This window comes from Dipodomys merriami, unplaced genomic scaffold (assembly GCF_024711535.1).
Source record: "Dipodomys merriami isolate MVZ:Mamm:240054 unplaced genomic scaffold, mDipMer1.0.p SCAF_406, whole genome shotgun sequence".
Lineage (NCBI taxonomy): Eukaryota > Metazoa > Chordata > Mammalia > Rodentia > Heteromyidae > Dipodomys > Dipodomys merriami.
The window spans coordinates 757,635-771,317 of record NW_027205671.1 but is presented as its reverse complement, the minus strand read 5'-3'; the positions used below and the strand labels follow the sequence as shown (position 1 = coordinate 771,317).

General features: G+C 60.9%; 1 long non-coding RNA gene and 1 gene segment (V, D, J or C); both read right to left on the bottom strand.

Moving 5' to 3' along the window:
* Window positions 1-1,222: 1,222 nt before the first annotated feature.
* LOC138806702 (uncharacterized) lies at window positions 1,223-4,965 on the bottom strand. The gene is made up of 2 exons (XR_011365966.1): window positions 4,836-4,965; window positions 1,223-3,651 (listed from the first exon to the last, which is right to left on the bottom strand). It is a non-coding gene; the product is annotated as an uncharacterized lncRNA (long non-coding RNA).
* A 1,207-nt stretch (window positions 4,966-6,172) lies between these two features.
* On the bottom strand, window positions 6,173-13,185 carry LOC138806701 (Ig gamma-2C chain C region-like). The segment is given in 5 exon segments: window positions 6,173-6,610; window positions 6,718-7,044; window positions 7,136-7,180; window positions 7,476-7,772; window positions 13,116-13,185. Coding segments are annotated over 5 exon segments (1,047 nt in total).
* Window positions 13,186-13,683: the final 498 nt, after the last annotated feature.

Genomic DNA, 13,683 nt, shown 5'->3' with positions numbered 1-13,683 from the left:
TTTGGAAACTATATCTAAATTACTAGGACACAAGCAATGACACAGGTCTCTAGGCATTCACTCCCATGAGACCAAAGGAAAATATTCCTAGGAGAGGAACAGGAAGGCACAATGACTATGTGCCTCTGATTATACAAAATAGTATTTATTGGGCTGGGACGGTGACTCAGTGGTAGAGTGCTTGCCTTGCATGCCTGAGGCCCTGGGTTCGATTCCTCAGCACCACATAAGCAAAAAGAAGAAAGCCGGAAGTGGCGCTGATGCCTGAGGCCCTGGGTTCGATTCCTCAGCACCACATAAGCAAAAAGAAGAAAGCCGGAAGTGGCGCTGTGGCTCAAGTGGTAGAGCGCTAGCCTTGAGCTAAAGAGCTGAGGGGCAGCACCCAGAGCCAGAGTTCAGGCCCCATGACCGGAGCAAAAAAAAAAAAAATAGTATTCATCCAAATGAACTCCAGGAAATGGAAACCAGAGTGTTTTATTTTTTCTGTTTTTGTGTTTTTGTTTTCTTTTTGTTCTGTTTGTTAATTTATGTGTCTTTGGGAGTGTACACGAGGCAGAGAAATAGAGGGACAAAGACATGAACAAGTGCAATGCTGCAACTCAGTGGACACTACGTTGAAAATAAACGATATAACTTGTGGTTGGGGCATGGGAGGAAAATCCTGGGAGAAAGCAAGGGGGCCTACATCGTCCGTAAAGAAGTTTGCTCTTGCCAGTGTTGGTGGCTCTCATCTGTAATCCTACTCAGGAGGGTGAAATCTGAGGACTGAGGTTTGAAGCCAGCCCTGGCAGCAATGTGTATGAGTTTCTTATCTCCAATAAACCATTCAGAAAATGCCTGAAGTGGGGCTGTTGTTCAAGTGGTAGAGCACTAGCCTTGACCAAGAAGACTCTCAGGGACAGCGTCCACACCCTGAGTTCAAGCCCCAGGAATAGGCAAAAAAAAAAAAAAGAAAGAAAGAAGAAAGAAGAAATGTTCTCTTTATCTGACTTAAGTAACTGTAACCATTCTGCAATTACCTGTATAATAACTATAAAAATTAAACATCCACACAAATGAAACAGTCATAACAAAAACTAAATGGACCACAACCGGCTAATAAATACATGATGAAAATGTTTCACGTCTTTGCTAGAAGGAAAAAGCCTAAGGAAAACTGTGTTGCTGCTCTGATTAGCCAACAGAACGGCATGAAGAAATAAATGACAACAATGGGCAGGCGGTGAGGAAATGGCACCTTTATTCACGGCCAGAGGCAATGGCCACCCGCTCAGCTTTTGCAGAAATCAGTATGACCTTTCCCCGCAGTGAAGGCTAGAATTCCTCACGACAGGCGGTGTCGCCCCAAATCCAGGTCAGGTGGTGTGGAGAGGCCTGCCCAGGAGTGTTCTAGTGGCAGCACTCCCAGGATCGCAGCCACCGCCACTGGAGGATGGCCGTCCTCCCAGGCCCAGACACTGGCCGCCCACTCACACGGGGTGAGCGGGGAGATTGGACACCCGCACAAGGCGGCCAGGGCCTGTCAGACGCAGCCCCGACCAGCTGCCCGCTGAGGACGGGCGAGGAGGCAGGCAAGTGCGTGCAGTGGCGTGAGGCGTAGCCATCACGGGTGGGTGCCATTGTGTCCTCTGCTGAAAATGGCGGCCCCTGGAGTGCGACTCGTTAGGAGAAATAAGCCAGACCGAGAAAGACCAGCACTCGGTTTTCTCTCATGTGTGCGTGCTAGGAAAGGCCAATAACAGGATGATCTGCGTGACCAAAGGAGACCTGGAGACTGGCGGGGCCAAATGGTGCCTGGGGGACGGGTGCGGCCTGCAGGTGCAGGTGGAGCAAGGCCACCAGGAGAACTCCGGGTCTGTGCAAGTCCTGTCCATCGCCACAGGCAGAAAGGAAGGAGGGGTGCACCGATGAGAACGAGTAACTTCTAGACTCATTTTCAAAGATTAGCTGCTGCCAGTGTTGACACTGTAAAGCTTCATGTCCAGAAGACACTGGCAAGTTGAATAAAACAATATGAAAAGGTAATTGGGCCGTGGGACTCATCTTCCTTCTGTGGGCGTGGTGTGCCGTCCGCGGGTCAAGCTGGCCAGCGTGGTGACCTTGTTGCCAATGCAATCGTGGGAACCAGCTTCTCAGAATCAGTCTGTCTTTCCAAATACGTTACCAGGCTACGAGTACCCTGCTAGCTCTACTATGTGTAGAACTGAACTCCTTCCCTAAGGCTGGTTCAGCATCCCAAAGTCTGGGAATCCAGCATAGTTGGATGATGTCTGCCTAGCCCCGTAGGCCCCCAGTGTGATTCCCAGAAGTGCAAACACAGCAACCCAACCATAGAAAAAGTGGCTTCCAGTCATTGAGGACAATAAAAATAAACTTCCTAACATTGAACAGCATTTCCCATGAGGGTCTCAGCCATCTTTAGACAGAGACTATCCTCAGATGGACAAAGGAAACCTCTACAGTGACCATCACAGTTCATGACAAGAACCAAGAAGCCTTCCCCTAGGAGCAGGGGCCAGTGCACCTTGTCCCTAAACCACCATTGTTCCAGCAGGAGCTGGAGGGGCCGGCTAGTGCATTCCGAGGAGAAAGTGGGGCCCAAGGTATGAAGCTTAGGGAGGGAGAAACAGGCCTCCTGGTCCAAACCCCGTGTGACCTTGTGTGCAGCATCCCAAAGAGCTGCCTAGGATGGAGCCGTGATGACTGCGGGAGGAGCACCTGCTCCCAGACCCCGTCCCGGAGCCGCCCCCACCTGGCCGATGCCTGTCCGCCTCACCGGACCTCGGCCCTTCCACCTGGCGGAAGGCCCGGCCCGAGCCCCACAGCGGCCCTGCGCCCGGGGCCCTTTCCTGTGTGTGTCACGAGTGGAGCCTGGAGCTGGGGGAGGGGCAGTGGGCTGTCCCCAGAGGCGGGGTGGCCGGAGTCAGCTGACTGCTGCCTCAGGGCCGCGGCAGGCCCGCGGGGCGAGAGGAGGGCAGCACACAGAGCCCCATCCGACGGGACGCCCCATTTCAGACTCGAGACGGCCGGGTGTCAGGGCTAGGATGGAGCCTAGCGGGGCACGGTGGGGGCCCAGGCCGCAGCCTGACCCGGGCAGCGCCTCTGAAGCAGTCCGGGCTGTGGGAGGCGTGCCTCCCGTCCTGGTGGTGGACACCCCACGCAAGGCTCTGACGCGAGGCCTGCTCTCAGAAAACTCCCACGTCCGGCTGGCACGGGTGACGTTGTCTCCAGGCTTCTCATCTGCACATAGGATGTCCACCCCATAGGTGACTCCCTGCAGCCCCGAGGACAGAGGTGACCCAGGGGGGACGGGCCTCGGCCGCCACCGCAGGGGTCCTGCTGGGTGCTGAGGAGGGTCGTCCTGTCCACGGTGCTGGGGCCGTGGCAGAGCCTGCTGTGCGTGTGCTCCTCCACGGGCAGAACGTTCCAGAGCGAAGCTGCAAGAGGCCGCAGGTTCAGGGGGCAGGGAGGACGAGGGACAGGTGTGGCGTGGCTGTCGGGCTGCTTGACTCGATGGACAGCATCCCACAGGGCTCTGGGAAGCCCTGGTCCATGCAGGAGGCGGTCCTAGGACCCCTGCATAATCATGTTCCTGTAGTCAGGGGCGATTGTCTGCTTGAGCTCCACCACCGAGGAGAAGATCCACTTCACCTGTGGGACAGCAGCGGTGAGCCAGGCACAGCACCCGGACGCCACCCTCCAGCCCATGAAGGAAAACGGGGACTGCCGGAGAGAACGTGGGACAGTGTGGAGGACAGATGGACAGTGTGGACAGATGGACAGTGTGGACCGATGGACAGTGTGGACAGATGGACAGTGTGGACAGATGGATAGTGTGGACAGCATGGGACAGTGTGGACAGATGGACAGTGTGGACAGATGGACAGTGTGGACAGCATGGGACAGTGTGGACAGATGGACAATGTGGACAGATGGACAGTGTGGACAGAAGGACAGTGTGGACAGCATGGGACAGTGTGGATAGATGGACAGTGTAGAGGACAGATGGACAGCGTGCAGGCCATCAGAAGGACAGTGTGGTCAGCATGGGACAGTGTGGATAGATGGACAGTGTGGACAGCATGGGACAGTGTGGAGGACAGATGGACAGTGTGGACAGCAGGGGACAGTGTGGACAGGTGGACAGTGTGGAGGACAGATGGGACAGTGTGGACAGATGGACAGTGTGGACAGCATGGGACAGTGTGGACAGATGGGACAGTGTGGTAGACAGATGGACAGCGTGCAGGCCATCAGAAGGACAGTGTGGACAGCAGGGGACAGTGTGGACAGATGGACAGTGTGGAGGACAGATGGGACAGTGTGGACAGATGGACAGTGTGGTGGACAGATGGACAGCGTGCAGGCCATCAGAAGGACAGTGTGGACAGATGGGACAGTGTGGTAGACAGATGGACAGCGTGCAAGCCATCAGAAGGACAGTGTGGACAGATGGGACAGTGTGGACAGATGGACAGTGTAGAGGACAGATGGGACAGTGTGGACAGCATGGGGCAGTGTGGACAGAAGGGACAGTGTGGAGGACAGATGGACAGTGTGGAGGACAGATGGACAGCGTGCAGGCCATCAGAAGGACAGTGTGGACAGCAGGGGACAGTGTGGACAGATGGACAGTGTGGAGGACAGATGGACAGCGTGCAGGCCATCAGAAGGACAGTGTGGACAGCAGGGGACAGTGTGGGTATGGAGTCACTCGTGATGGGGAAGGAATGGGACTCCGTGGAAAGGCAGAGGCACAGCTTGGGACATCACAGAGACCCTGTGGTTCAGCCCGGGGGCACACAGTGGGACCGCGTGGGGACACGGTGGCCGACCTTGAAGAGTGTGACGGTGGCGCTGTAGCACACACTGAGCAGGAAGAGGGTGATGAAGATGGTGATGGTCGTCCAGAGTCCGTCCAGCTCCCCGTCCTGGGCCTCAGCACAGGTCTCGTCCAGGTCCAGCTCTGGACAGGGAGGGGGTGGTCAGTGTGCCCAGCGGGGCTGAGGGACGCCCTGTGTGTCAGGGTGTGTCTCACAGGGCGGCCAGGAGGGAGGGGCAGTGGGCCGGGCCAGCGGTTCCCATGTGGGGCGGCAAAAGCGCCCAGTGTCCCAACAACTGGGGCTCAGGTCCAGGCCCAGGCAGATTCCTGGTCCTGGAAGGTGGCTGGGAAAGTGTGTCCCTCCCCGTGGGGTCAGCTGCTCAGTGCTGGTGGTCACAAGCGTCAGGGCTGGACGGCCTGCAGCAGTGTCTGTCCCTGGCCTTCTCCCTGCCCTGGCGTCCAGGCCCAGAGCGCGAGAGCGCACAGGTCCATTCCCAGTGGAGCCTGGGCTGAGGGGAGGGGAGCGTGTGGCTTGGTGGGCAGGACGCATAAACTAGGGTCGCGTCTCCTGTGTGTGAGGTGGGCTCAGGTCCAGGGCTGTGTGGGCAGCGGGGGTGCGGGTGGCCGGAGGGGAGGGCTGGGCCCCTGTGGGTGATGTGAGGTCAGGGATGGGCCCGAGTTCAGTGAGTGTCCCCTTCTGGGTGTGTGCTGTTCAGGTTGCCGTGTGAGGGCCAGTGTGGTGGAGTGTGTGTGCACGGGTGTGCAGCATGTGCGTGTGTGAGCAGGGCCCGTGGTCTGCGGTGCTGAGCAGGTGTGGTGAGGGTCGTAGCTGTGTCCTCTGGGCGTGTGGCCCGTGTGTCCCGAGGCGCAGTGGCGCCTGCTCTGCCCCTGAGTGCACGGCAGAGCTGCCCCAGGGCCTGTGGCTGCCCTGTCTCCTGTGGGTGAGGTGGGGGCCAAGGGCGTGTCTGAGCGTGGGGGACACGCCTCTCCAGGCAGAGGCAGGCGGGTGTGCGGTGGGCACTGGGAGACGGGTGGGCAGAGGGAGGGAAGAGGGCAGAGTGGTGGAGGCTGGTCTTGTTCCGTGTGCCTGCCCTCTTGGGCTGGGCTCCGAGGGTGTGTGTAAGGCTGTCTGTCCGGGGCCGTGGGCCGGGAGGGATGCCTGAGGGAGGGGCTGTGGGGCCTGGGCTGCTTCTCCCCGAGGGCCAAGTCCCTAGCTGGCTTCCCCACTGGGCGCGATCTGGCCGAATCCCTCCCCGGGTGATGGCGGCCGAGCACTTGGAGCCCGGCCTGTCCCCGCTGCACAAGGCCCAGGCAGGAGATGGGCTCTGAGCCTCAGAAAAGACCAGGACATCCTCGCAGGTCCCAGGCTTCACTGGGTGCTTTATTTACATGGGGAGGGGTGGCGGGTGCCAGCCTCCTGTGGACCGAGGCCCAGAGGGAGGCGCCGGCTGCTGAGGCCCAGCTCTCATTTACCCGGAGACCGGGAGATGGTCTTCTGCGTGAAGTGGTTGTGCAGGGCCTCGTGCATCACGGAGCAGGTGAAGGTGTCTCCTTTCTCCCACGCGCTCTTGTCTACTGGCAGCTTGCTGTAGAGGAAGTAGGACCCATCGGAGTCCATGACGGGTGGGGTGCTCTTGTAGCTCTCCTCTGGCCGGCCATTCCTGCTCCATTCCACAAAGATATCTGCAGGGTAGAATCCTTGTGCCAAGCAGGTCACGCTGAGCTTTGCATTGGTCATCTGCTCCTTTGGCGGTGGCAAGACGTACACTTGTGGCTCTCGGGGTTGCCCTGTGGGGACAGAGGTCAGCAGAGGTCACTGCCGGGGCTGAGGGCTGTCCACGCCAGGCTCCGCCCCATGGGCGTGGCCACCGGCGCTCTCAGCATATTGCTCCCACCTTTGACTTTGGAGATGGTTTTCTCGATGGGGGCTGGGAGGTCGTCGTTCTTGACTTTGCACTTGAACTCCTTTCCCGACAGCCAGTCCTGATGCCGGATGGGCAGGACACTGACCACTCGGAGTGTGCTGTTGTACTGTTGTTCTGGCGCCTGGGTCTGGGCCTCGTGTACCTCCACATTGTCCATAAACCAGGTGATCTCGGCCTTAGGGTGTTCCTGGCTCAGGTCTACTACCACACATGTGACTTTGGGGGTCAGAGAAATCGTGAGGGTGTCCTGGGGCTTCGGGGGAAATATGAAGACAGATGGTCCTCCTACACAATTTTCTATTGATGGAGAGATCGATAAGTTAGTGATCTGCCAGGGCCAACCTCTTTAGGACAGCTTCAATGGGCCTTCCTTCCCTCCTGGTCTTACCTGGGCAGTTGGGACATTCGGGACGAGGCTTTTCTCTTCTAGGCTCTGCAGAGACAAGGTTTTGGTTACTGGGGCTGAAGGAGGAGGAGCCACACAGAGCTGGGGAGATGGCCCTGGGGAAGGCTCGGGTCCCATGCTGACTGGGCCTGCTGGGGTCCTGGGCACCAGGAGACCCGTGTCCACCCTGTCTGTCCAGGGGGTCCGGAGGGCATGCACTGAGAACACCTCTTCCTGCCTGAGCGATGGGTGCAGATGCCTCCCATCACCTCTGGGGTCCCCTCCCTGGCTGGCGCTGTGCAAGCCTGGCTCCCGGGGTCCCTCCCTCGGGCCGTCTCCTTACCAATGGTCTTGTCCACCTTGGTGTTGCTGGCCGGGTGGACTACATGGCAGGTGACGGTCTGGCTGGGCCAGGTGCCCGAGGGCACCGTCACCATGCTGTTGAGCGAGTAGAGCCCTGACTTCAGAACAGATGGGAAGGTGCGCACGCCGCCGGTCAACTCGGCCGCTCCGGACATCCATGACACGGTGACCGGCTTGGGGAAGAAGCCGCTGACCAGGCAGCCCAGGGCCGCCGTGGAGCCAGAACTGACTCCACAGCTGGGAGCCAAGGGGAAGACGGATGGGGCTGTGGTGCTGGCTGCAAGAGAGGAAGTACCAAGAGAGTTTGGTGTGGGACATGGCTGCCCCAGGCCCGAGTGCCAGCCCTTGAGGGCCCAGACCTCCTGTCCCCGTCCTGTGAGGGCCCAGACCCCGTGTCCCTGCACCTCAGAGCCCAGACCCCATGTCCCTGTCCTGTTTGTGCTGTACTATATCCCCACGCCCTCTGCCCTTCATGACCTCTTGCCCAATCTGGCTGTGCTGTGGTTCTTGGCCCCGGGTCCTGACTCTGCTGGGGGTCATGGCCCCGGGTCCTGACTCTGCTGGGGGTCATGGTCCTGGGTCCTGACTCTGCTGGGGGTCGTGGCCCCGGGTCCTGGCTGTGCTGTGGGTGAGTCTAACAGGGCTGGGACACAGGGCCTGGGCCTCATCCCTTCTGTGCTCCAGCCCTAGAACCCTGGCCCTCACATTTGCCTTTGAGGGCTTTGTCTTGTAGAACTTGCTGTGAGGCTAGGCAGCTCAGCCCAGCCCAGCCCAGCCCCCTTCTCCTCCTCTCCCCGGCCCCCCCCCCCCGCCCGGGTCTGGGCTCTGGGCTCTGGAACATTCCCTGAAGTGATCCCTGCCACCTCCTACTCGTCCGTGGGAACCTACCCCAGCTGTCTGGGATCTTAGGCTTGTGAGATGGCCCATCCTTGGACAGGGCCCCTCCTCCCGTCTTCCTGGGTTGCGTCCTGAGGGTCACTCACGGCCCCCCCCTCCTGTCCCCTCCTGTTCCCAGCGGAGGCCCTGACCTGTCCTGGCGTCTAGGTCCGTCCTGCAGGTGCAGGCATGGTGTGGTGGGTGGGGTCTGCGGGCTTTCACCCTCCCTCTGCCCTCCCTCCCCTGGTTGACCAGCATGTCTGGATCCAGGGGTGTTTCTTCTGTCCTCCAGGTGGGGTGTACCCATCCCCCCCTGTCCCCTCTGAACCTGGCAACAGTTTCCTGCTCATCTGTGCGGCCCCTGTGAGCCGCCCCTACTCAAGCCTGAACATGGCCTTGTCTTCCTCTGTGTTGGGGACAGCCCAGGCCTGCCGTGCTGCCAGGCAGGTTTTCCTCGGGGCAGTCTGCTCAGATCCACAGGGTGGGAGCTGCCATTCCCGAGCCCCTGGCAGCCCTGTGCCTCCTGCGGGTGCTTAGCCCCAGGGCCCTTCTCGTGCACATTCCCTCTCCCCACCGCCCATCCTGGCCCCAGCACTGGCCGGCAGGGCCAGTGAACTCAGGCTCAGCCCGAGCGCTGAGCCCTGCCCCACCTGCCAACCTCACCCAGCCTGCACTCCTCAACCTGGGACCTCTGTCCTTCGATGCCCAGGCCCGTGTCAGCTGCAGGGCCGCTTGGGCTCAGAGCTCCGGGAGCTCGGGGCAGAGCAGGGACCGTGAGCTGGGCTGGGCCTGGATGGGAGCGGTCCCTGAGCTCCCGGGCCTTCCCGAGCTGGGCCTCTCCCCCCTGGTCCCCAGCCCTCAGCGGCCCATGCTTCCCACATCTGTTCCACTCTTACCAGAGCCCAGACGCCTTGAGGTTGGCCTGGGCCGCTGTCCTGAGCCAGTCCCTGACTCCCATGCCTCTTACTTGATCCAGCTGCCCTGCCGCTGCTCTGTGCCTGCTCCCCTGAGCTCCTGAAGATTCCCTGTCCCTCCAGCCCCCCAACATTCTTCAGCTGCCCTGCCGCTGCTCTGTGCCTGCTCCCCTGAGCTCCTGAAGATTCCCTGTCCCTCCAGCCCCCCAACATTCTCCAGCTCCCCTGTATCTGCTCTGTGCCTGCTCCCCTGAGCTCCTGAAGCTGCCCTGTCCCTCCAGCCCCCCAATATTCCCCAGCTGCCCTGCCGCTGCTCTGTGCCTGCTCCCCCGAGCTCCTGAAGATTCCCTGTCCCTCTGGCCCCCCAATATTCTCCAGCTGCCCTGTATCTGCTCTGTAACTGCTCCCCTGCCCTCCTGGGCTGCCCTGTCCTTCCAGCCCCCCAATATTCTCAAGCTCCCCTCTGTCTGCTCTGTAACTGCTCCCCTGAGCTCCTGGGGCTGCCCTGTCCTTCCAGCCCCCCAATACTCTCCAGCTCCCCTGTACCTGGTCTGTAACTGCTCCCCTGAGCTCCTAGTCTACTGTACCCCTCCAGTCCCCCAACATTCTCTAGCTCCCCTGTTCCTGGTCTATAACTGCTCCCCTGAGCTCCTACGCTACTGTACCCCTCCAGCCCTCCAAAATTCGCAAGCTCCCCTCTGCTCTGTGCTTGCTCCCTTGAGCTCCTGGGGCTGCCCTGTCCCTCCAGCCCCCCAACATTCTCCAACTGCCCTGTAGCTTCTCTGTGCCTGCTCCCCTGAGCTCCTGGAGCTGCCCTGTCCCTCTGACCCCCCCAATATTCTCCAGCTCCTCTGTACCTGCTCTGTAACTGCTCCCCTGAGCTCCTGGGGCTGCCCTGCCCCTCCAGCCCCCCAACATTCTGCTGTTCCCCTGTATCTCCTCTGTGCCTGCTCTTTTGAGCTCCTGGGGCTGCCCTGTCCCTCCAGCCCCCCAACATTCTCTCCCCTGTATCTGCTCTGTGCCTGCTCCCCTGAGCTCCTGGTACTGCCCTGTCCCTCGAGCCCCCCAACATTCTCCAGCTTCCCTGTATCTGCTCTGTGCCTGCTCCCCTGAGCTCCTGGGGCTGCCCTGTCCCTCCAGCCCCCCAACATTCTCCAGCTCCCCTGTACCTGCTCTGTAACTGCTCCCCTGAGCTCCTGGGGCTGCCCTGTCCCTCCAGCCCCCCAACATTCTGCTGTTCCCCTGTAGCTGCTCTGTGCCTGCTCCCCTGAGCTCCTGGTACTGGCCTGTCCCTTCAGCCACCCCCCAACATTCTGCTGTTCCCCTGTATCTGCTCTGTGCCTGCTCCCCTGAGCTCCTGGGGCTACTGTATCCCTCCAGCCCCCCAACATTCTCCAACTGCCCTGTATCTGCTCTGTGTCTGCTCCCCTGAGCTCCTGGAGCTGCTCTGTCCCTCCAGCCCCCCAATACTCTCCAGCTCCCCTGTACCTGGTCTGTAACTGCTCACCTGAGCTCCTGGGGCTGCCCTGTCCCTCCAGCCCCCCAACATTCTCTCCCCTGTATCTGCTCTGTGCCTGCTCCCCTGAGCTCCTGGGGTTGCCTTATCCTTCCAGCCCCCAACATTCTCCAGCTCTCCTGTACCTGGCCTGTATCTGCTCCCCTGAGCACCTGGGGCTGCCCTGTCCCTCCAGCACCCCAACTTTGTCCAGCTCCCCTAAAGTTGCTCTGTGCCTGCTACCCTGAGCTCCTGAAGCTGCCCTGTCTCTCTGCCCCCCAATATTTTCCAGCTCCGCTGTACCTGGTCTGTAACTGCTCCCTTGAGCTCCTGGGGCTGCCCTGTCCCTCCAGCCCCCCAACATTCTCCAACTGCCCTGTAGCTGCTCTGTGCCTGCTCCCCTGAGCTCCTGGGGTTGCCTTATCCTTCTAGCCCCCAACAGTCTCTAGCTCCCCTGTATCTGCTCTGTGCCTGCTCCCTGAGCTCCTGGGGCTGCCCTGTCCCTCCAGCCCCCCAACATTCTGCTGTTCCCCTGTATCTGCTCTGTGCCTGCTCTTTTGAGCTCCTGGGGCTGCCCTGTCCCTCCAGCCCCCCAACATTCTCTCCCCTGTATCTGCTCTGTGCCTGCTCCCCTGAGCTCCTGGGGCTGCCCTGTCCCTCCAGCCCCCCAACATTCTCCAGCTCCCCTGTAGCTGCTCTGTGCCTGCTCCCCTGAGCTCCTGGTACTGCCCTGTCCCTTCAGCCCCCCAACATTCTGCTGTTCCCCTGTAGCTGCTCTGTGCCTGCTCCCTGGGCTCCTGGGGCTGCCCTGCCCCTCCAGCCCCCCAGTACTCTCCAGCTTCCCTGTATCTGCTCTGTGCCTGCTCCCTGAGCTCCTGGGGCTACCCTGTCCCTCCAGCCCCCCCGTACTCTCCAGCTCCCCTGTAGCTGCTCAGTGCCTGCTCCCCTGGGCTCCTGGGGCTGCCCTGCCCCTCCAGCCCCCTAGTATTCTACAACTCCCCTGTAGCTGCTCGGTGCCTGCTCCCTGAGCTCCTGGGGCTGCCCTGCCCCTCCAGCCCCCCCCCCGTACTCTCCAGCTCCCCTGTATCTGCTAGGTGTCTGCTCCCTGGGCTCCTGGGGCTGCCCTGTCCCTCCAGCCCCCCCGTACTCTCCAGCTCCCCTGTAGCTGCTCGGTGCCTGCTCCCTGGGCTCCTGGGACTGCCCTGCCCCTCCAGCCCCCCAGTACTCTCCAGCTCCCCTGTATCTGCTAGGTGCCTGCTCCCTGGGCTCCTGGGGCTGCCCTGCCCCTCCAGCCCCCCAGTACTCTCCAGCTCCCCTGTATCTGCTAGGTGCCTGCTCCCCTGGGCTCCTGGGACTCTCCTGGGTGCCCCAGTCTCTCACAGCCCCCCTCACCTGTCCTGCTCAGATAAGGTTCTCTGAGCCCCTGATGCTGCTATGCTACACCTCTGGTATTCTTTCTGCCTCCGCTGACCTGAAGCTGCCCTGCTCTGCTTCTTGGAGCTATTTGGGGGTACTCTCAAAGGCTGCTGCTTACATGTGGCTGCTGCAGCCCTTGTTACACGCCTGACCCCCTAACCATCATCTTTAGGCTCCCACGGCGCCTGCTCTTGGCCCTGAGCTCCTGGCTGCCCCCATGCTTCCCCCATTCCTGTCTGCTTGGTTCAGCTGTGGCCGCTCAGTCCTGAGCCACTGAGCTCGCCAAATCAGCCCAGCTTAGTGGAGACTGCTGGGCTTGGGGTATCCTGGGCCCCGTTTGCAGCCCTGGCCTGCGGTCCCCTAAGCTCCTGGTGCTCTTCTTCCTCTGTTTTCTGAGCTGGTGCTGCCGGCCCCAGCATGCCCACCTGTCCAGGCCCACCCGACTCTGCTTGCCCAGAGCCTCAGACTTCCTGCCCAGTCCCCTGCTCATCCGGCCTTTGCTCAGCCTGGAGCTGGCTTCTTTCCTGCCCTTTCGTTACCCTCGCAGCCCCCAGATGCCCCGTCCTCAGCCTGCGGTCCCCAGCCGGGCCGCAGGCCCTGTCCCCCCGGCGGAGCTTCTGTGTACGTGGGCCTCACTCCTCCTCTTGCCAACTCTTTCCATCTCTGCAGGTTTCCACTGGTCCCGTGCTTCCTCCCTGGCAGGCCTCCCGGGCTCACGGCCGCAGGTCCGGCTATCTGTCCTCAGACTTCCTCCTGCCCCACGGCTGGGCTCAGAGTCTGCTCTGGTGACCCGGCCTCCCCCATGCCACCCCTGGGTTTGGCAGGGGCTGCGGCGGCTCAGCCCCGTTGGAGGCTCACCTCTCCGCTGCCTCTCCGGGTTCTGCAGATTGTGAGATGCTAGAGGAGGAAGGGTCCTCACCGCCAGTCCCTGGGACGCCCCCGCGGCCCTGCCTCCTTCTGGCCACGTACTGCATGGTGGTGCTTCCCAGCTCTGGCTGCCCTGCCCTGGTCGCCCCGCTCAGCTGTCTTGGCCTCCTGGGAGTCACCGCCCTTGTCTCTGGGGTGTGTCGTCACCCCACCCCCACTCCTGAGACTAAGAACTGGACCGAAACTGGGTGGAATGGGACACTTCTTGAAGTTCCCCTTTCTTCTGGTGGTTTCTCTGTGGTGCTGGGGTGTGGGGGCGTTCAGGCCTGGCTGTGGCTGCTTCGTGTGGGTGGTGAAGGTGGATGAAGGCCCTGGGCCTTCATGTGCTTAAGCCTCCCGGAGCTCCTGACGGTGGCTGGGGACTCCACCCTGCTGGCCTCCCTGGACCACTGGGTCTATCTGAGCCCTCTGACAGCTACCCAACCATAGCGGCAGAGCCTACCAGAGCTTCCGTCTAGTCCTCTCTCTCTGTCTCTCTCTGTCTCTCTGTGTCTCTCTCTGTTTCTCTCTGTCTCTCTCTGTGTCTCTCTGTCTCTGTTTCTCTCTGTCTCTGTCTCTGT